This window comes from Suricata suricatta, chromosome 5 (genome assembly GCF_006229205.1).
Source record: "Suricata suricatta isolate VVHF042 chromosome 5, meerkat_22Aug2017_6uvM2_HiC, whole genome shotgun sequence".
Taxonomy (NCBI): Eukaryota; Metazoa; Chordata; class Mammalia; order Carnivora; family Herpestidae; genus Suricata; species Suricata suricatta.
The window spans coordinates 72,982,701-73,005,799 of record NC_043704.1 but is presented as its reverse complement, the minus strand read 5'-3'; the positions used below and the strand labels follow the sequence as shown (position 1 = coordinate 73,005,799).

Below are 23,099 nucleotides of genomic sequence, written 5' to 3'. Positions count from 1 at the left end.
CTGGTTCCTCCAATTTCTAGTTTTGTGACTTTGGGCAAATTCTGTCAAATGGGGACACGATCCATCCTGCTCTCCTCCAAAGGGGCTCAGTGAGTAGATGCAACAATAAAACAGCCCAGGCAGGTGGCCAGCATCTGGGAGGGCCATCAGGAAGATGCTGGAAGCCAGCCAGTGAGCCTGGGGGATGCCTGGAAGGGTCTCACTCTTAAGCAACTAAGGAACCCAATAGAGTGAGGGCAGCAGAGACTCAGGAATGGAGACCAAGGCTAGAGCCAGGCTGCTGGGCCAGGAGGCTAGAGGCGGAGGGCCTGCCTGGCACTGTTCTGGGGGCCATGTCTGCACCCTGAGCCTGAAGGGTCTGTGTGTGAAAGGGGTCAGAGAAAGGCTGGAAAGGGTGGAACACGCACGAGGCCCCTGGGCCAGCTCACAATGAGGGGGTGAATGCAGATGTGGGCAGCGGAGGTTTTAAAAGCAGCTGGCTTCAACTTCCCTCTCCAGGCTTACTCTCCACCCCTGCCCTGTGTAGCCCTGCTCCGGCCAAACTGCCCTCTTTCTCGGCCCTAAACCCGGCCCTGCCCTCTCCTGCCTCTGCCTCACTCCAGCTGTCCCTCCTGCAGGGAAGGGCCTTCCTACAATCTCAGCTTCGGGAAGCCCTGTTCTCTCCCACCCCAGTCGTCACTGTCTTCACCTCAATGGCCCCGAGGGCAGCAGGTCTGAGTCTGATTCTTTCCACATCTGCAAAGCCCAGCAGGGCCTTACCAGAGCAGGCTCCCACCAGGATGTGCTAACTAACACACACCAGCAACTCAACTGTAAGGAAGAGAGAGTAAATGAGCCACACGCCTTGGCACCTGTCATGTGACCACACATTCCAGGTCAGAATGTCAGCCCTGAGCTGGGTTGGTCGATGGCACAACACTGAGGCCCCCAGGGAATAGGGCGGCATCCCCTGTGGGTTACTGAAGAGGATGGCTGTAAACCGCCGAGCGGCTGATTCTCAGGGGCTGTGCTGCCAGTGTGTGCCCTCAGTCCTGTGTCTGAACAGCTGCCACGGCCACGACACCCAACGCTTCCTTATCCTCTCAGAAATGCCAACCCCACCCTGCTTTACCCCCAGGAGACAGACTGAGAGTCTCACAGGTGACTTTACCAAGTCCTGTTCAGGAGATCCTTCCTTCTGTAGGGGCTGGACAGTCACAGGGAAGGACAAGCCTGGAGCCCGTCGGTGCCAACACGCACAGCCAGGGGACAGGGCAGCACCGTGATCGGGAGCGGGTTTGAACCTAGGTTTGCACTCAGGCTCTCCATTTACAGGTTGTGACACCCTGGGCACCAGTTTTTGCCTTTCTGTGTCTGCTTCCTCACCTGTGAGATGGGCATGCAAACATTTTAACCGCATGGAGCCAGAGCAATGAGACATCTGCGCACTATGAAGAGTGGTTGGGCCATCATGCATATTTCGTAAGTATAAATTCTTATTATTCTCATTATTATTACAATGTATATTTCTGTTCTCCATTAATTTAAACTGCAACAGAGGAGGGGCACTGGGATGGCTCAGTCCGACTTTGGCTCAGGTCAGGATCTCACGGTTTGTGAGTTTAAGCCCCTGCGTCAGGCTCTGTGCTGACAGCTCAGAGCCTGGAGCTGCTTCAGATTCTGTGTCTCCCTCTCTCTCTGCCCCTCCCCTGCTCGCACTCTGTCTCTCTGTCTCAAAATCAAATAAAGATTTTTTAAAAATTAAAAAAATAAAACAAAGTTTTGGAGTTACTAACATCAGCCTTCACTGAAGAGATGAGCCTTCCTGGTGCCCCACGTCAGAACTGAGAGCCGAGGAATGAGGTCGCATCTCCCCACTATTTGCTCACTAGGAGATCTGCAGCTGCCTCTCACCACCCAGGAGAGCCTGAGGAAGGTGAACGCTTCAAGCCTAATAATAAACACCATCTTCCAGAAACGCATGCAGCACTTTAAGGTTGACTCGGATCTTTAAACACCTCTCTGAGACACACGGAAGGTACAACTATCATTTTACCACTGAAAAAAACTGCAGGAAGATTTTAATTCAGTTTGTTTAATTCCATTCATGCTTCTGTGTCTATCAAACTGGATATTCTGATGAGTGGGATTTTCTAGTGAATAAGGACACAAATAGCCACGTTCTATAAACCAAACCTTCTGCTTGAGCACTACAGAACGAGAATCTGATGGCATCACACCCAGAAAGACCTGCCTGCAGTGGGGGTGGTGGGCAGGTGCACACCGGCACCGTCTGGGAGACTGTGCCCATGAGGAGTCAGGGGGATCCAGGGGCACGAGACGGGAAGGGAGAGGAGGCTACATCTCCTGTTGGGTGGACAGGCGGCCGCCAGGCTGTAAGCCTCTGATGAGGAGTATAAAATTCACGGTTCCTGAATGACGTCAGAGTCACAGCGGCCACATCTACAGCTGGACAGGTTCATTGACTCTGTGGAAGGAAAAGGTGTAGAACTTTTCTCCCGAAGTAGGAAGATGAAAAAGCGTTGGCACACCTAACAGGTGTCCAAGAGTTAGGAAGGAAATGCAGGTGAACGTGGAGAAGTTGTCCTGGGAGCAATGGCATCTATCAGACTCTAAAATAATATGCCTGCATCAAGCCAATTTGAGTTCGGCCTCACATGATAATGATCCATATTTTAAGTGCCCTGGCTGGGGAAAAGAAGCGCAAGCGGACGATGTGGTGTTCAGAAGGCTCTCAGATGCATATTCTTGGTGGACAGCTACCCGGACACATGGTACGTTTGGGCACAACTGCTCAACTTATTTTGTAAATACTCACCCACGGCATTTGTGCCAGATGCCGTTCCAGGCACTTGACAAACATGAACTTATTCAATCCTCATGACCCCCAACCTCGGGAGGAAGTTTCTGTTTGACAGAGAATGTCGGCACACAGTGAGATCAAGCAGCCAGGCCAAGGTCATGCATGCGTGAGTGCCGAGCTGGCATTCAAACCCAGGCTGTCTGACTCCAGCCCGTGACCACAGCCTCACCACTTTGCTGCCTCGTCAGCCACCCTCAGCCTAGTTCTGAGAGACAGGAAGGAAGTGACCCAGCTTCCCCGCACTGAGAGGCTGGGCCCTTCCTCTTGGCAAGTGCTAGGACACCCTGCTCCCCAGAACCTCCCAGCAGGCCAGGCTCCAAGGGCCCTGAAAGCCATCACAGAACAACAGCTCTACACTAGAACTACACACACGGGAAAGTTTCAGTTTTTCAAAATCCCTGGAGACTAACCCAGGTATACACCAGAGACATCTATGGTTTTAATTCATTTTTATTCCAGTATAAAGCTTAAATTTTAGGTGACAATAGAGGCAGTATGTTCTCAAAGCAGCCATAGAGAAATCCACCCAACACTGTGATCAATGACCCATGGCCATGAATTCCAGCTGTCAGGAAGTTCCAGGCAGAGAGGCCCTTAGAGTCAACAGATGTGAAAATGCACTGCCTTTACTTGGCAGGAAACCCAGAAGGTAGAGGCCCCCACCCGGATTGGTGGGAAGAGGGAAAGGGCAGCTCTGTAGGGCACCATGGTCTGGAAAAGACTGACAGATCTTCCACATCCCTCCTGGAAGGAGGTGGTTCTACAGTCTGAGATGGCCAGGTCAGCCCATCAGCCAGGAGCAATGACACAGCCATAGAGGACACCCTGCTCTTCCTTCAGATGCAGATGGGAGAAGACAAGCGAGGGGGGAAAGCAAGAGTGTACAGTCTGCACAGCCACAGCCCGGGCAGTCACTGCTTTCAAAGGATTTGCCAGGGGCTCCCAACACACTCCAACATCGCTTCCAGACACTGGCGGTCCCAAAGCTTTCTTCTCCTGTCTCTTCTTTCTTCTCACAGCCCAAGACACCCTGAAAACCGGGCTGCTCCCTGTACCCTGAACAAGAATTGCCGATCACCGCATCACACTTTTGAGCTGCGTGCACAGGGCAAGGTCAGGGACCAGGCTCTGCTGTGAGTCCGCACATGCTGTGTCCCTGCCCTGGACAAAGTCAGCCCTCAGGAGGCTGGCTGGGATGCAGGGAAAGCTACAAACCAGGACCCTGGCTTCCCAGGCAAGAAATGTGTGTCCGCGCAGCCTTCTCCACAGAGGCCTCTCTTCCGGCCTCTTGGTGCCTGTGCTGAGAGGGAAGCCTGCCGCCCAGATTTCCACCTTGCTGATGTTCAGAAGTGGAATGCCCTTCCTTGGGGGAAAGGAAAAGGGGTGTGTGTGAAGGAAGGATGATGAGCCCACACAAAGATGACTCAAAAGAAATGAGAGCCTCTCTGCAAATCTGAGTATCAGAAGGACTTCTGTGGTGGAAGAGGACATACACATGTTCCGTGTGGCCCCAGAGTACAAATGGGGGCGGGGGAGTGGGTAGAAACCACACGGAAGCTGACTGCTTAAGTTAAACAAATTTTTTTTGATGTTTTTTTATTTTTGAGAGAGAGAGACAGGGCATGAGCATGGGAGGGTCAGAGAGAGAGGGAGATACAGAATCCGAAGACAGGCTCCAGGCTCTAAGCTGTCAGCACAGAGCCCAACACGGGGCTCCAACTCACGAACTGTGAGATCATCACTTGAGCCGAAGTCAGACGCTTAAATGACTGAGCCACCCAGGTGCCCCTGCTTGTTTAAATTTAACATACAGAAAAGCATCCCAACGAACCTGTCCAAAAATAAAACAATGGGCTGCTTTGTAAGGGGCAAGTTCTCCACTGCAAGAGGTGATCAAGCTGAGACCTGGAAAATCAGGGATGCCCTCAGATGAGAAAAGATGTCCTTAGATGTCTCTATCTCTGGTGTTCTGTAATTATTTTAACAGAATCTATAACTGTCTGTTAAGGTCAGGAAAGATATTTCAATCCATCCTTCTCATTTATACAGGAGGAAACCAAGGCTGACAGAGAGGATGTGACTTGCCTGAAGCCAGCCAGCTCTGTCGCTCCATCTCCACACTGAACACAACTATTCACAAAGATGAGGAATGCGTGCACAGAATGTCAGCTAGAGGGGACAGGCAAAGTGCAGACGGTTCCTTTTTCCAAGAGCTGATGACACACTGCTCAGCTGCACATCTCCCTGGGGACCCCAGACTGGTCCTGAACCCAGCCCCCAGGCTCGGCACCAGTAGCCGAGACTCATGTGAAAGACACTGCAGTAGAAATAGGCTGCTTCTGCAATAAACAGAAGGACAGGATTTCTGTTAAGTGAAGCGGTAGATACTGAAACTCATCAGATTCAAAGTAATCCACAGTATATGTTTCCTATCATCTTAGGGGGATGTTGGATGAATGGACAGGTAGGCAGGCAGGCAGGAGGGAAGGAAGGAAGAAAGGAAGGAAGGAAGTCATTACTCTAATATTTCATACTTATTAAGAGAAATTTTAATCCAAATCAGGCTGCAGACCTATGAGAAAAAAGAAAAAGGAAGCCCATGCCCTCTAATAACTAAAACCATTCCCTCTCTGGCATATAGCCCTGAGTAGCCTGGCTGAACACAAGTCACACTAAAACCTACACAACTGAAGCTCCCCAGGAATCAAAAGCCTGAAGAAACAGTCTGAGAACAGATATCCACAAGTCTGTTTCATTTCACACTCATCCCATCCTCCAGGGACATCACCGTGCTGTGAGGAAAAGTGATAAAACCATTCTGTTGGAATGGACATTGGAGAAGAAACCCAGCCTTTGTCAAATGTGACCATGGACTGTGAGGCAGGAGGACAGTTTGTATGGGGTTCAAACACCGAGGCAGGAACTTGAGTACTTTTCAATGTTTTAATGGAAAGACTGAGACTGCCTTTAACATGCAAGTATATTTTATGAATCCCCAGGAAAGAGGGACTCAGTGACCCAGGCTGCGGGGTGGCTGAGTAAGAAGCTGCAAAACCCTTCCAGGCTGGCTGTTTCATAACTCAGAAACCATAAAGGCAAGAGCTAGGAGCCATCACCTAGGATCATAGTTGCTTGGAGGACAGGCAGGGTACTAGGGCTGGGGACATAGTCCCAGTATGGACCATGTGACCCAGGCAAATCTAACCTACAAGTGCAGTCTCTTCTGCAAAATGGGGATAACGGGGTGCCTCGGTGACTAGTTGGTTGAGCTTCCACCTTCGGCTCAGATCAGGATCTCATGGTTCGTGGGTTCGAGCCCCGCATAGGGCTCTGTGCTGACAACCAGAGCCTGGAGCTGCTTCGGATTCTGTGTCTCCCTCTCGCTCTGCCCTGTCCCAGCTCACGCTCTATCTCTGTCTCTCAAAACTAAATAAATGTTTAAAAAAAAAAGAAAGAAAATGGGGATAACACTACCTGCTTTCCTCCTCAACTGAATTAGTAGGTAGAGGAAATGTAAAAGCAATTTGTAAACAGCTGAGCACTGTTCCAGCCTAAGAGAATGCAGCACCATTCTAACCACTGGCAAGAGCAAACATGCCACAATGGGAAACCCATGGCCCACAGCCTGTAGGGCGCACCTGAAATGCTTAGGCCATCAGCATGTCTGTCAAAGGGTGTGGGGACTTCATGCTTGAATGAGAAAGACCAAGTAGAGGCCCAAGAAAGTTGATAACTTATTCTTTGCCTCTGGAACCAAGTGGAGTGGGATGGTAAGATCTTAATCACAAGAGTCTGGTTTCAAAAGACAGGTTCACAGAATGAGAAAAGATCCTATGAAGCAAGTGTCTAGAAGAGGTGGTTAGACTACAACTTGGTCAAGTCACGTGACCCTAAGCTTAGGCTCAGCTGCGGGCAGCCGCAGGTTGTCCCGCACCATGACCGCATGCTGGTGCCCAAGTGCGGTGGAGGAAGCGCTCTCATTGACCGGCTTGGAGAAGGTGGGGCACAGAAGGGGCCCTGAAGTGGCAAGAGAAAGTTGGGGGAGAGAGAGATGGTGGGGTGTAACACTTCTGGGGCATGCTATGGAGGGACATGCAGGAACAGGCACATTATAAGGAGAAGCCAAAATACTTGAATATCAGTGCTTCCAAAATCACTGACACTGTATCGCTGTAAGCCGATTTCAGTTTGCAATCTACAAGACACTACTCACAGCTCCAATCTGGCCACTCTCTGCACCTTTGCCATTGGGCTTTCCACACTGGTCTTCGGCACCACGGACTAGAAAAGCAAAGTCATGGTTTTCATCATGGCCAAGGGCATGCACTGGCCTATAAACTGGGAAGAGGAAAGCCAGTGGCAGCTTTGTTTAAGACAGGATGTGGCCTCTTCCTGCCCAGCACACCCCCTTTCCAAGTCAGGACAAATTCCTTCTGGCTTCTAAAGCTGGCCCCCACCCCACCCCTCACCGCCGCTCTATGGCAACGTCTCTGTGTTCTGGGAACATTTTCCACAACCAACCAGAACCATGGGAAGATATGGGGTGTGTAGGACAGGGAGAAAGGGGGAGGGCAGCTAACTCTCATGAAGCCCGTCGGTACCTGGTGTTGTGCGATGTGTATATGACAGCATTTCATTCCCAGCTGTTTACTGAGCACCCACAAGGATGTGGGCCAGTGGTTCTCAAACAGGGGAAAGAGAGAAGGCACAAACTCCAGCTTCGGAATTACCGGGCAGGTAAATACGTCCTTTCTGCCTGCATTGTGACATGTGGGTTATGCATCTCGTATATGCCATGAAGGGGGTGGCAGAAGTCACTTTATAACCAGTATGCTGGAGGCAACTCCCGTCCCACAGATGAGGAAACTAAAGCTTTAAAAGGTTTAAATATGTTATGCAAAATAACATGGCTGGTAAGTGGTGGAACCAGGAGTCCACCCACCTCCAATTTCAAGGTCAGTTGGGAAACTGCAGAGTGCAATAAAAGCATGTATATTCCCAGAAAACGAAATGAGTTGGCTTTATCCTTATGGGTACAGGTCAGTTCTCCCTACTTCCTCTGGATCCTTCATGCCATTATTTAAAAATAACCACACCTTAAAATCCCAAGCCATTCTTAGAAAACCAGAGCTTGATGATGGCTGGTGGAAGGACTCCAGTTCAAGGCTCCAGGCTGGACTTGTGAGGGTGGAGGGAAAAAGCAACGTTTTATTAGTCAAAAGCCCCATTCCCAAAGGATGCAGAACCCTGCTCCAGGAGATCCACATACATAGGAAGCATTTGTCCTCCAAGTCACAACTTACTGAACGATCTCAGAGCAGTTAGTGCTGAGGAGCAGGGCTTACGGCTAGAAACAAGGAAGCCCTCAGAGACTTTCTAGAAATGGTGGCCTCTCACTGGGCCTCGAAGTATAAGTAAGCAAACAGAAGGGCAGGGTGGAGGGAGAGCGTCCCATGCAGAAGAGAGAGCATAGCCACAGGCCACATGTGGGAGTGAGCCCCTGTCTGGGAGACAGCTGGTGGTTTGGTGCAGCCGAAACAAAAGGTACAGGGGAGCTGGTGGGAGAAGGTGACAGTGGGAGCAGAGGGAGGGGCAGATAGCAGAGGTCCCTGACTGGTGCGTTGAGCAGCAGGTGGGCTTTAAATGGGCACAATGCCTGGCATAGAGTAAGTGCTCAAAACAGTTCGAGAGAGTGAAATCTTGCCAGTTAATTTGGGGAAAGGGACAGCGTAGGGTGTCCCTTGGCTGCAGAAAACATATTGCTGAGGGACACCTGGGTGGCTCAGTTAAGCATCTGATTTTGGCTCAGGTCATGATCTCATAGCTCGTGAATTTGAGCCCCACATTGGGCTCTGTGCTGACAGCTCAGAGCCTGGAGCCTGCTTCAGATTCTGTGTTTCCCTCTCTCTCTGACCCTCCCCCACTCATGCTCTGTTTCTCTGTTTCAATAATAAATAAACATAACAAATTTTTTAAAAAATAAATAAGCCTTAAAATAAAGAATAATGTACGTGTGAATGTATGTATATGTGGGCCAGAGGTGGGCTGCCTTCACCTACAGCCCCTGCTGATTCCTCTTGGATGGCGCCCCCCTGCCCCCAGCTTCTGGAGATTCTGCTCCAGACGTAAGCATAGGTAACACTTTCTGGAGCCCTACATCCTCGTCTGGGGAGGAGAGCCCTACTGCAGAAGATACCTCTGGTCCCTCTGGAGTACAGAGCGCACGAGTCAGCCTTTTCCAGGCACAGGCTGAAGGGTCGCAGCCCTGGCAAAGCTCTGGCCTGCAGCTAATGGGCGCGAAAGGCAGCACCTGGGAATTTCTGAGACCAGCCGGAAATCAATGGTGAAAACAAAGCATTTACACTTCTGAGAGGCAGTTGCCTCACCTCTACTTCTTTCCCTCCATTCCTTCTGCATGGAATTATGGCCAAATCCCAGTGGTGAGCTCTCAAAAGTAGCAAATTAGTCTCTACATGGTGTTAGCACCACCCCGCAGAGAAAGCCTAATCTCCTGATTCAACGCGAGGCCAGATTACAGCTCGTGGGCTGACAAGGGCGACCAGGAGATGTGGGGGCCAGGCGTGGTACGATGCATTTATAGCCACGGGGAGCTTTTACTCTTCACCTTGAAAGTCCAGTCAAAGGCCAAATGGCAGCCCGAGAATGATTCGACACTCCCTGTCCGGGTTCTAACAGATGGCATGTCCAGATACAGTGTCCTCCGCCCCCGCTCCTTCCGACAGTGTCTCGGGCCCCAGGTACCTCGGCCTTTCGGAGCCGCCCTGTGCTGCCTCAGCCCCCACCAGTCCTTTCCCTCCATCCCTCCCTGCTCTGCGCCTCTAGCTCAGGGTGACGATGTGTCCTCCGGTGGCCCAGGACACTGCTGGCTTACACTTGTCCTAGCGTGCCGGTTAATAGCATCCCCTTTCTACACTCCAAGTGTTCTCGTTTGAACAACAATCTAATGGTAAAACTGAGCGGTGACCCCACCCATGCGGTACTTCCTCCCGGGACTATTTCTCACGATGTTTCCCTTACTTACTAGAGCCAGGCAGATCTAGAAAATAGAATCCTAAGTGGTAGGGCCGAATTTAGACTGAACACATCTCCCTTCCCTCCCTCTCTTCTTTCCTTTAGGTTTCATCCCCGATTTTTTCCAGAAGGGATTTCTCTTTGCTCACAAAGATACCAAAATGCATCCTATAAAGAGCCATGGGCTTGACACAGGTATACTGCAAGTTTGTCTCTAAATTTGCTGTTAATCAACTGAAGACATGGGCATCTAATTAGTTGTACAGAAGGAAACCTCAATGAATCATCCGGGAGAAGTACAACTGGTCGTGGCCTGCAGAGAAGGGTCTCCAGTGGGCTGTCACTGAGGCCGCTCTGCACGTCACTCACAGGTCCTTACTGCCACGCTGCAGCAGGCAGCAAGGCCGGGGGGCGGTGTCCCCGTGGGTCCAGCGCTGCCCTGGCTTGTTCACGGGGCTGCGCAGAACAGACAGGGAGGCAGGGAACGTATGGCAGCCACGTGGCTTCCAGGCCTCTCCTGTCTCCTTCCCTCTTCCCTCTGGTTTCTCTCCCTCCTTCCCACCCTGTCTAGACCTTCAATCTCCTAAAAGCATCTTTGGACACTGAGAGTAGTTTAAGATGCTCTAATACACAGTAAAGTTAAAGTAGTTGCCAGTTCTGATAAATGCGAAGTCTGGGCATCTTTTTATTTTCTTCCAAAATTATATTCCTGGACCAGAATTATGCTTGGCCTTGACACTTTACTGTTAGGTAAGTCTGAGGCTCAGCCTGCTGAAATTTTAAATTACCAATGAAAATTAATGACTTTAAGTGACAGTTTCAAGAAAACCCTTGATAAAAACAAAGTTTAAGTCCCCCAAACTCGCCATTAGCATCCAAGGACCAGCCAACCAAAGTCTTCGGAAGGTCCAGGCCAAACTTGCAGAAGCGTTCTGTTGGTCTTTGCCTCCGTGAACTTTTAAACCTGACGTCTCAACCTGGCAGTTCTTGGGCTGAATCTGGTGCGCCTGTGTTCCGCACAGCTCGCAGACTGACTGCATCACTGTCAATATTTAAAGATCAGAAGCTTTAACAGTAACAACACAGATTTCTGGCTTCTCTTGGGGGGAAAAAAAAAGAGATTTGGCAGCACCGGGTCCACATTCATGCAAAACAAATAAGAATATCAGAAACACCAGTTAGGAACCAGGCCACAGACGGGTTTCACTCAATTCTTTCCTTCCTTTTCTTTCACAATCTGCTTGTAAATCTTCAAACACTTGTGTTATCTCCTGGAAGCATTTACTTGAAATTAAACTGCTACAGGCTGTATCTTGAGTTTCTGAATCACAAATGGCTTCTTCTTGTGCCTGTGACAATATACCACGTTCACTGGATGATCCCCTTTTGAGAGCCGACCTGATATGCTCTCACTTTACAATTTTTTATAAGACCAGTCATCTCCGTATGGTCTGGAACAGGATATGGCGTGTGGATTGGAGACTGGGGCTCCACTGGTCTGTTCTGTGCAGGTGATGGGGGGGGGGGGCACCTGTATAGGCAGCTGGTCACATGCAAACCAGATACTGCATTTCACCCACAAATCCCTCCTGGGCTCTGGCAAGCCACCTCAGTCCCCTGGGGACTCAGAGGCCACGACTATCTCTGCTCCCCATTAATACAAAAGCGTACGGCCTGCTCATCTATATGATGCCTTTCACCTTTGACAACAGCAGGAAGAAACTGAGGCATGCGTAGAGAGGTGGCCTGAGTGACCGCGATCACATCGTAATCCTCCCAAACCCTGATGACATTTTGGCAGGGAGGAACGAGCAGAGAAAATGGAGATGCCTCTCCTCTGCTCTAGTTATTCCTTCTAAAAAAATGCTCCCTCTTTATGCCCTCACCTTGCTTAGACACTATTTCCCAGGCTCCCTGAAGGCTGAATACCAAGGACCTGCAGTTACATCAAGAACACGAAAATCTCGTTCGCTGCCAAGCCAAGTAGGGTGCTAGGATTATACTGCCTTCTTTACAGCTCCGAATTCATGATACTTGGGTCACACAAGGCAAGATGGTCCTAGAGGCAGGGAGAGGGCTTCCCCTGCTCATACTCTGTGCAGATCCTAGGTTCATTTTATTAAGGGTGGCGGTGTTCCCCTATGGGGAAACGAGTGGAACCAGAGAAGTCAAATGCACCAGTACCTCACACCACCCTGACTGACAGTAATGAGGCCCCACGAGCATCTCTAGGACTTGGTGTTTCTGAGAGTCCGTCAGGACCAGTAGCTTCATAATGAGCGCTCATCTACGAGGACCAAAAGGCAAATTATTACACAGAAAGCAATTCTGGTTCCTAAAAAGCTTCCTCTTTTACGAATGATAGAAAATTGTCAAAGACAGAGACACTGAGGAAAGCAGGGTCCTTGGATCATAAGTGTTCCTATGGGTGGCTCCCTGATACTAGGGTAGGTTCTACCACTTCTAAACAGAAGACCATAGGGGTTCTCTACGGTCAACGGTAAATGGTGCATTGAAAGAAATCACCCAGTGCAGGAGTGGGAGGTAAGGTGTTCATTTCAAACTCCAATCCAGTAAAAGCTGGACATTTCTGCAGTGGCTAATTCTGCAGCTAACCCGGAGGCAGGGGGCAGGGGGCCTGAATATCCATTTCTCTTCGGTCACCTGCAGGAGGGCAGGCATGCAGCTGAGATGTGCGCCCACCGGGGCCAGGGAGCCACACTGCAATTCCCCTCACATGGAGCCAGTCATGTTGCCACATGCTGCTTGTCACACAAAGTCCCTCTTCTACATATGCCCCTGTGATTCAACTATGCTATTTTGGTTGTCCCCCCCAAGAAGATATTTATGGATGAGTCTTCTTTTGCTGCCTGGATTGCAAATGAGGGTCCCTCAATGAGAGTTTTATGTGGCAAAAAGGAACAAGTTCTGGTAACACCAAAAAAAAGGACAGTCTTCCCAGCCCATTTTCCTTTGCTGGGCCTCAGCTGGAGCACCTGGCCAGGCCCACCTCCCAGTGGGATGATCTGGAGGGGGGGTGCCGCCAGTGAGGCTGTAAGCTTCTGAAGGGTGGGGTCTAGCTTCTCTCTACTGCTTGGCTAGACCCTCAGCAAAAGCCTACTGGGTGAGCTTTGTACTTGTACATAGAGCTAGGTCCCTCCTGGGAGCACAGAAATCCCACCACCCTTCCAAAAAGTCTTTCAGAAGAAACACGACACACATCTTAGAATTCTGAAAGCAGAATGTTAAATGCAGAATGGTGTGGGCCACACAGTGACACTCACAGTTCCTGCACAAAAGCATCTGTGTGGCTTGTCCAAGGAAAACCTCTAAGTCACAGCGCTGACTTGGCATTGGCGTCTTCACCGATCTGCCCTACCTCCTTCCCTGAAAGCAGGGCCATGTCTTCTACCTCATGGTGCCTCGAAGCACCTAATTGTGTGGTTCACACACGAGGGGCCCAGTAAAAATTGAGAATAACAATGTTTCCCACGGACTATCTTTAAAAAGACACATGTGAAAGTGCTTTATATAAGGACACCAGTGGTGGGGTGCCTGGGTGGCTCAGTTGGTTGACCGTCTAACTCGATTTTGGTGCAGATCATGATTTCAGTTTGTGAGATCGAGCCCCACGTCGACTTCTGTGCTGACAGCATGGAGCCTGCTTGAGATTTTCTCTCTCCCTCCTTCTCTCTCTCCGCCCCTTTCCCACTCATGCGCATACTCCCTCTCTCAGAATAAATAAACATTAAAAAAAAAAAAAGAACACCACCAGTAGGACTGTGGATTCTTGCCTGACAGCTGCCAACACACTACTGAGGAAGCATGTTCTGATTAAACATGTGCTCCTCATGCATCCCGCAGACATCCACCATGTGCCTGGTGCTCGCTCTGAACACCCTGCAGACATCAAGCAACCTGGTCCCACCCAGTCCGCTCATTCATTTCCTCGCTCAATCTTTCAAGGGACATCTGTGTCAGGTACCATGTGATCGGCCTTTTTTAATTGATTCAGTAGGGCCACAGCACTCCTAATGCGCAGGAAGGCAAGAAAGAAAATGAAAAAGGGGCTGTGTTTTCAGAGGAGGGAAGCCCTCCCATGTTCAAGCAGGACCTCGTCTTAGCCTGACACTCCATCTCCGGCCGCCTCCTGTGTCCCACGGCCTTTGGCGGCCACTGGACGCTCACAGCTCACCCAGCGCGGCAGTCAGGAAACACAATTCCACTTCGGTGCTTCTGTATACGCATTGTTTCTTTTAAAACACATGTTCCCAATGGTGTGATTTAAAAATAACCACCTCACAGTAGGTATTTTTGTCTCTAGCACGGGGTAGGTATTTCTCTCCCCTTTTATTAGGAATTCTGGGCCTCCATCACAGCCTCCAGATCCCATGGGCCCCACCAGAGCCCAGCCTCCCGACTCCCAGCAAATGAAGAAATACTTGGCCTCTTTATCAGTCACTGCTGTAAGAGGTGGTAGCCTTTTTTCTCTGTTGTTCAGATTTAACTGTAATAGAAACTGACAGGTTCAATCTTGGTTACTTAAAAAAAAATCCACCAGAACAAGAGCCAAGAAATTCATTTTCAGGTGTCAGAGGGAAGAAGAGAAGCTACTACCTGAAAGGATGGTGGTGGCGGCGCTCTCTTATAAAGCAGAGCTTCACGCCTACTGAACAGAGGGCCTGAATTTTATTAGCGTAAACCCTTCCAGCCAGGACTGCTACAGTAACATCCGACATAAGACAATCCGGAGAGAGATGGAAAGCGCTGGTTGGCTGGATGTGAGAGACGGGTTTGTCCATCTTCCTCCCTCATACAAATTGATTTCAAACGGAGAAACCTGATGACAGAATGCCATTAGGAGTTCACAGAACCCTCTCTGCTCCAGACCCAGCCAGGGAAGATAGGATGCTTTAAAAAAATAATAGATTAAAAATAACATTTACAGATGCAATGGTATGATGTTTAGGATTTGCTTCAAAATAACAGAGAAAGGGGTGCCTGGGTGGCTCAGTCGCTTGAGCATCTGGCTTTGGCTCAGGTCATGATCTCACAGTTCATGGGTTTGAGCCCCGTGTCGGGCTCTGTGTTGACTGCTGGCTCAGAACCTGGAGCCTGCTTCAGATTCTGTGTCTCCCTCTCTCTGTCCTTCCCCTGTTCACGTTCTGTCTCTCAAAAGTAATTAAATGTAAAAAAAAAAAAAAACCCAGAAAGCAAGGAGGGGAGAAGCAGAGAGGTAGCTGGGAGTAGACATGAAACAAGACTGGCTGAGGGCTAATAATTATTTTTTAAATAATTTTTTAAAGTTTTTAAATGTTTTTTATTTATTTTTGAGAGAGAGTGAGACAGAATATGAGTGGGAGAGGGGCAGAGAGAGAGGGAGATAGAATCAGAAGCAGGCGCCAGGCTCTGAGCTGTCAGCACAGAGCCTGACGTGGGGCTTGAACCCACAAACTGTGAGACCATGACCTGAGCCAAAATCAGAAGCTTAACTGACTGAGCCACCCAGGTGCCCTGAGGGCTAAGAATTATTGAAGCTCCTTGAATGTTGTAACAATGAAGCACCCAGCATACTACATGATTCTCTCTACTTTTGTAGGTTTTGGAAGTTTTCCTAAGTACAAAAAGAAGAAAACACACACACACACACACACACACACACACACACACACACACACTCTGGGAGACTAGCAACACTTAATATAGGAGCACTGAGTTAGGTATAAGGATGGCCAAGATATACTGGTAAGTGAACAAAAGAAAAAGATGCACAAGGGTATATAAAGTATGAGTCCATGGATACACACACACACACACACACACACACACACACACACACACACATTGATAAATCTGTGGAAAATTTCTGGCAAAATAATAATCTTCACATACTTCTTGAATTTTTAATGAAAATATATTATTTTTATATACTGATTTTTTTTTAATTCAAGGAGTGCAGCATGGGAAAAGACATAGTAGGGTTAAAAAACAAGAGGAGGGGCACCTGGGTGGCTCAGTCCGTTGAGCTTCCGACTTCAGCTCAGGTCATGATCTCACGGTCTGTGGGTTTGAGCCCCGCATCAAACTAGTTCAGAGCCTGGAGCCTGCTTCTGCTTCTATCTCCCTCTCTCTCTGCCCCTTCCCCATTCGTGCTCTATTTCTGTCTCAATAATAAACATCAAAAAAAAAAAAAAAGAGCAAGAGGAATATCTCCAGGAGCACAAATGGAGCACAAACCTCGGGAGCATCAGGGCTAGAGGAACTGGCTGAGTCCAGGAATGGCGCATGGCCAGCAGTTTGCCCCCTGCAGGGCACTGAAATGGGGAGGTGGGGCGTCAGGCTCACACTGGGGAGCAGGGACTGGGGTGCCTGCCCCCGCTTTGCCTCTGCACGCCCCTGCACGCCTACAACCACACAGCCATCTTCTGCATGCGTGCGTCCCCCTGTCTGAGCTCTCGGTTCCCCACTAAAACTTCCCTCCTCTATTGTGGACCAGTTGACTTCCTGCAACACTGTTTCTGTTTTGCCCACAGCCTATATTGCTTAGGGTAGACAGCAAAAGTATAAAAACGTGCCTGCGTAGATACCAAACTTAGGGAGGGAGGGAAGGAGGGGAACCCAGCAACAACACCGTGAGTTCAGGAAATAAAGTATCAGCCTTTTTGTCTTCCACAAAGGTGGGGATGGCTTATATGACAGGGAATTCCTCAAACATAGGAAGGGAGTTTACATGCTGAGAAGCCAAAATACTAACACTAATTATGCTAAGTTATCAGCTGCTCCAATTTTACGTATAAGAAAACTGATGCTCAGAAATTAAGGGACTTCCTTTGGGTCACACAACTAGTAAGTGGCTAAGCTAGAACTGGATAAAACTCCCAGCACCACTAGGGAGTGCTACTCCGTGCTATAGACACATTATCTATCTATGTCTGTATCTGTATCTTATATCTAGGTGCTATAAATACATTATCTGATTTAACCTGCCAATCAAGTCCCCCATATATAGTATTATACAGTGCTATAATCTCCACTTCTCAGCTATAGAAACTGAAGCTCAGAGAGGTCAAGAGGCTTGCCCAGGGTCACACAGCTATGAGGGGCACAGGTGGGGTCATTCTGCATCCTCCTCTCCTACCTCTGTGCTGAATCTTCACTTCCTCCCCATCTCCCCTGAGAGCCCTTCACCAGCCCTAGGAACCGCATAAGGCAGCCTGCAGACTAACCGGACATGTCCATTCCGACATCAGGAAGGAGGCTAGGCTGGCACAAATGCTATCAATTAAAACCACGTGCCCTAAAAAGGCGCAAGAGTGGACACTACGAAAATACTTACCACAAAAGCAAATTCCTGCCTAGTGGCGTGTTATCAGCAGCTGACAGGATTAGCCTGCTGCTTCCACTTCATGGTGGGTTTGGGCTCAAACCAACACACAGCTGGCCTGTGGAGCCAACAGAGAATGAACCGGAAGCCAGGGGCCCCCACCAACAAAGCTCCCATTCAGCAGCTCCTCGGGTGGCCAGCTCCAAGGCTGAAAGACCATAACCAAGGGCTGTGACCCAGCTCCTCAACACACACACACACACACACACACACACACACACACACACACACGTTCTCTCTCACACAGTCTCTGTGCCTCTCTCACATACACACTGACTCATTCCAGGCTCAGCAGGAACCCTGCGGCCCGAAGCTCAGTCACTGCCAGGCCTCCTAGCCCCAGTGACCTCCCCAAAGGGCCCAAATCCCGAGCAGGCTTCTAACTCCTGCAGAGTGGTGACCTCAGGCCTGGTGCCTCGTGGAGACTTTGAGAGCTGCCTCCTTCTATTCCTCACTCACTCACTCACCCTGTTTTCCTCACTAGCTCCCACTCCTGTAACACTTCGTTCCTGCTCACTTGAAAATGTTCTAGAAAAGCCCAGATCACCCCCTTCTGCTAAGAAGAGAAAGTTCTCACTCTTGGGTAGGGGTAGGGCTGCCAGATTTGGCCAAACAAACAAGCAAACCCACAAAAACCAGGGCATCCAGTTAACTGAAATTTCACATAAACAACAAATAATTGTTTTGTGTATATGTGTCCCCATGCGGTATTTGGGGCATACATACACAATTATTGGTTTATCTGAGATCCAACCTAAGTGAATGCCGTGTGTTTTTGACTGGGAGCCCTGTATGGTTGGGGTGGGGAGAGTGGGGGCATCCCGTAGAAGAAATTGCCTTGAAAAGAAAACACACGAAGGCGTTGTGAGGATGGAGGGAGGAGAGGGGCACGTGCCCTTTACCAAGGCCACTCTCACTCCAGAAACTTCCATGCATGCCGTTCCATTTGAGCTTTCCAGCAATTCTGGAAATATAGGTACCCCTGCTTACAGAGCGAAAACAAAACAGAGGGTCAGGGAATCAAGTGCCTTGCAAAGTATCCCGGGGGGTAATTCAGGGACTATCCTCCACCGCTTCCGAGTACAACCTGAGTGCTTTTTCTTGGGCATCAAGCTGCTCTGCCTGCTGAATCACACTTGCAATTTTTATGGGCTGTACATAAGGAGGGTCCAATAGTTTTCTTTACTTTTCCAATACACTCATAAGGAAGCAAATTCTAAATGGCATCCTGGACCGGACACATACTTGCAAAATACAGTGGTCTACTTTCAGAGACCATTCTGTTTACAGGAGAAAGTTCTAGCCCCTTCTCTCCTGTTAGCCATGTACCCCAACTACACACATCACCCACGAGGACTCGTTCTCTGACAAAGAGGCAGAGAAAGGGTCGAGACGGGACCGTTTCACCCAAAATGGCCACGGCTCCCCAACTTTCAGGTGAGAAAGGCCATAGGACATCTGACCCAACAGAATCCTAGCAGGGACCCCAGAGGAAAAGGCTCCTCCTCCATCACTATCCTAGCATCCCACAGTCCATCATTTTCCAGAACACACAGTGGGGTCAGGGCACATTTGGGGCAAGGGGAGAAGTGTAAAACAAAACTCAACTGAACAAAACAAAAAAGCTGTTCGTCAAATGAATAGTGAGAAATAGGTTTCCCTCTCCACCCCCACCCCAAGCTTCTAACGTTCACGGCGCACAATAGAGGGGAAACAACCATCAAAATGACTTAAGATGTGCCCTTTTGAAGTACAGTGACTGTCAGACAAGTGACTATAAAAATAACGTAGTTGAGGAGATCCAAATTTATTTCTGCTTAGTGAATTTCCAGATCAAAACATACTCGGTTAATCAGTCCAGTTTTGTTGGGGGTTTTTTTTGTGCTATTTTGTTTAAAGTTTCCCTTCCTTTCATAGATGCTAGCTGATTCTGCTTATGGCAAAAACTGTGCCCACCTCACACTCCGCCACTGGGGAGAGCACGTGGTTGGGAACTCCCACGGGCTCCTCATTCCTGGAGGAGGGCGCGGGAAGTGGCGAGTGCCCACAGGGTGAGTGACGGCCGAGTCCGGTGGGCCTGAGGCTGCTGCTCAGGAGAAGGGCCCATCTCCAACCGTCCTCCCGTTTCCCCCTTTCTTCTCCCACCCCCTCCCCACAAGCACATGCACCCCAGGCACAGGCTCCAAAGGCACAGACACTTGCTTTTTGGGGCCACTGGAGTTTCCAGTTTCCTTGTGGAAGGCAGCAAAAATAAATCCCCACTGCATTCCCCCTCGCACCCAGCCAGCACCAAACCATCCCCAGCCCCAGCACGAGATGGCAAATATTCGGAGGCAATTACCCAGAGCCAGTAGGACGCACAGTCGCGCAAGGCAGTCATTTGCAGACTTAATTATTAGAGGCTTTATAAACGGTTCAGCTGGGGAGGAATGGAAAGGGAAGGCAGGAGCGCCGAAAGGAGTTTTCATTTCTGCTGATTCTGAGTGCACAGGCCCTACAAACAGGGCTCTTCCCGCAGCCCAGCCGCAGAGGTCTGATTTTCCTCACTGGACATACTGGTAATTAAAGACTCTGGAGGTGAGAAAAATCCGATTTCATTTTGGATCTAAATGTCTCAGAGATTTCTTTTGAGAAGTCCAGATAATTCAATTGATTTCAGTTTCACGGTTAATGAAACCCTAGATCTACAAAAAACATAAATTCTGGCCAAATCTATTTAAATGTGATCAGGTTTCCACATATATTACATGAGAAGATTCCAGATCAGGGTTTGAAGGTATCACTGCTCTGACTGCATTTAATGATGAGCCTGGTGCAAGTGTCCGGGGACCCAGCCCCTACCAAGCAGTGAGGAGTCCCCAGCAGACAGGCAGCCTCAGGACAGAGGAAAGACGCTGAGGAAATGGTGAGGGGACAGGAGAGAGGGACCACAGTGCCAGAGCCAGGGGTGGGAAGTCTGCGGGCACACCTGCTCCCGTTCTCAGATGGGAGAACCCAGGCCCCATGCACAGGGATTAGCACATAGGACTTTGGACTCAATTCAGTGCTCCTCCCATTGCCTCTGGTTGTTAAATCGAGAACCCCTGACATAAGATATACCTTGTATAAAGGTGAGGGAATGAGGACCGGAGGCGGCGAGGAGCTGGAGGCGGCGAGGAGCTAGAAGCGGCAAATGTTTGCCCAGAGCCTCCCCTCCTGTTCCCGGCGGAGGACTAGGCTCCACTTTGTGACCGGAGGGCGGCGGGGGGCACCGTGGGAGAGGATGACGTCAGGGCGAACAGCCCAGGGGTTATCAGCCCTCTCAGAGGCCTCGCAGGAATTTCCTGTTATGTGATCTGCGTGTTGCAAATGACCGCAAGCAAGCAGGCTGTCACTCTTCCCCTCTCTTTTGGGGGAAGCACGGGCTTTTGGGTCACCAGTCGCCTGTGCTCTGCAGCTCTCCAAAGGCGGCCTGGCCCCAAGAATGTCCCCAGGGAGCCAGCAGGAGGGGATGCGTAGAGAACAAAGACTGGGCCAGCCCAGGGGACAGTGAAATCCCACCTCCAGGCAGCTTGGCCTTGGGGGAGCTCTGGCTCTGTCCGGAAGGGGATCAGTCAGTGACCCGGAACTCTCTGAACCCAGAACCATGGGTCTAGTTTTTCATGAAAACTTCTAAGTGCTTCTGCTTTTGCTCTCCTTTGTTTCGACTGTAAGACATACTGTACACACACAGGAGGACACGCAACCCCGCGCATGCCCCGAGGTAGAGGGCTAACACCACACCGAGGCATCCGGAGGCAACCTTCACCCATGTCCTCAGCCCCCCAGCCCCCCACCCCCCCCACAGAGGGAGCGCCATGCTGACTTTGGGGATCACCATTCCCTTGGTTTTCCTTATAATTCTGGCCGCACAGCACGCATCCCTAATACCACAGTTTAGTTTTGCCAAGCAGTGCGTGTAGGCACCATGTGCTCATTGTTGGTTTTGTGTAGGACTCACTTGGATGAACGTATTTTTTTTATCCATTCTGCTATCTGTGGGCATTTAAGTCATTCTCAGTTTTTGGCTTCCACACACAACGCTGCGATGACTATTCCTGCACATGCCCCCCGGTTCTGGGGTTTCTCTACAGCACGCGCTTGACAATAAAGCCCTACACGACGCAGAACACGTTCTCCACTGCGACGGGGGAAGGCCAGCCTGTGTTCCAGAGCTGTGCCACCTTTGCCTCTTTATAAGACACTGAGACCCCCGCTCTGCTTCGACAGGAAAGTGGTCACTGGGCACTGAGAGGCCACGAAAACCTACTTCATCTCCACACCGGCAAGTGAAAGCTATAGCCTGATACCTCGCTCTGTAAGGTGAGGCCCAGGATTTTGAAATTCTGAGCTTAATGAGAACCAACAACCAAAACAGCTCCCCTTTTCCATAAGAGAAATGTCACAAACTCCCCAAAAAGAATGAGGCAGCATCCACAGCCTTGGAGGGGACCCATCTGCTTGCACTATTAACGATATGCAAGTACAAACATGTCTCTAAGAGATTAAGTGTGAAAAGACTGCCTACCGATCCCAATCTGCAGTGGGCAGCAGGAGAGGGGAAGGGGTGAGGGGTGGAGTGGGTCCCGGAGGCCACGTCCCCAACAGCTGCCACATACCTGTACACTGGCTGCATCTCTCTGGCTATGCCAATGACGGCGCCTGGCAGGAAACTGTCAAACTCCTCAAACAATTCCCGGATGTTGGTCTTGTATTTCAGGTCGAGGTCCAGCTGAATTATCCGCAGGATCTCTGGAGGAAAGAAAAAGAAAACAATAAGACACAGACACACATCTAGGGAGGCTCAGCCACTGAACAGAAAAGGAGTGGAAATTGCAGAAACAGGTAGTGGATCATTCTTTCAGTCACTGAATGACGCAAAGTTATGGCTGGAAACAGAGGCCCCGCATCCACCAGCAGCCCACTCCGCGTGAGAAGTCTCCATCAACGACCGCTCCACCTTTCCTTCCAGTCACAGGCACGCACTGTGTTCATAACGTGGTGACCACATGCCCTACTTCAGGCCCACTGTCCCGGGGGAACTGTCAACAGCACACGACTGCGTTCTCAAAAGGATCTAGTGTGGATGGTACATGTGGACGCCCTACTGAGAACTCCAACACACAGGTGTTTCTCTTTGGGGCGCAGGTGGTAAGGGACCCACGGGACACAGGGCTGAACACCCACCCTTATTAGCACATTCTGCAAACGTAATGTGTCAGGCCAGGATGCTGAACCAAAGGGGAACAGCTGAAAGCCTTCAGACTCTGTTTGCATTCCGCTGTCTGAAAGACAAAGTGAGCTATAATTAGACAAACTGAGTCTCACAATTACCTGGCACAGAAGCGCTGTTTGCTTCTGTTGCCTCCAGATGAGTCAGGGCGAGGGGCGGGGAGGGAGGCGCTGGCTATGTTCTCCCCCACTTTCCCCTACCAAGCCTGACTCCGCTCCTGCCAGCAGGGGGCCAGACCCAGCTGACGGGGCCTCTCACCCCAGCAGTGATAGCAGGTGACTGACACCAAGTGGGGAGAAACTAGTGAGGACATGAAATGGGAGGGGCTCCAGGGACTCCAAGGAGGGGGCGCTCAGGGTCCAATGATGAAGGAAAGTGCTCTGCACTGAGGAGGAGGCCAGAGGTGGGAATCAGGACACGAAGTGCAAGTTCCAGCTTTGCTGCTGATTAACTCTGTGACCCTGGGAAAATGACTTCTTTAGATCCTAGCTGTCTCATCTGTCAATGTGGGGGTGGGACAATGGGCCTCAGGAGGCTGTGGTGCCGGGAAGAAGGGATGACAGATGGGA

The 23,099-nt window shown here is 50.1% G+C and overlaps 1 protein-coding gene across 1 annotated transcript in view; it reads right to left on the bottom strand.

Moving 5' to 3' along the window:
• XXYLT1 (xyloside xylosyltransferase 1) overlaps nt 1-23,099 on the bottom strand; it is a 158,617-nt gene that overhangs the window by 49,683 nt on the left and 85,835 nt on the right. Inside the window, exon 3 of the mRNA XM_029939609.1 lies at nt 21,917-22,049. Within this exon, the coding sequence (XP_029795469.1) occupies nt 21,917-22,049 (133 nt within the window). The remainder of the gene's footprint in view (nt 1-21,916; nt 22,050-23,099) is intronic.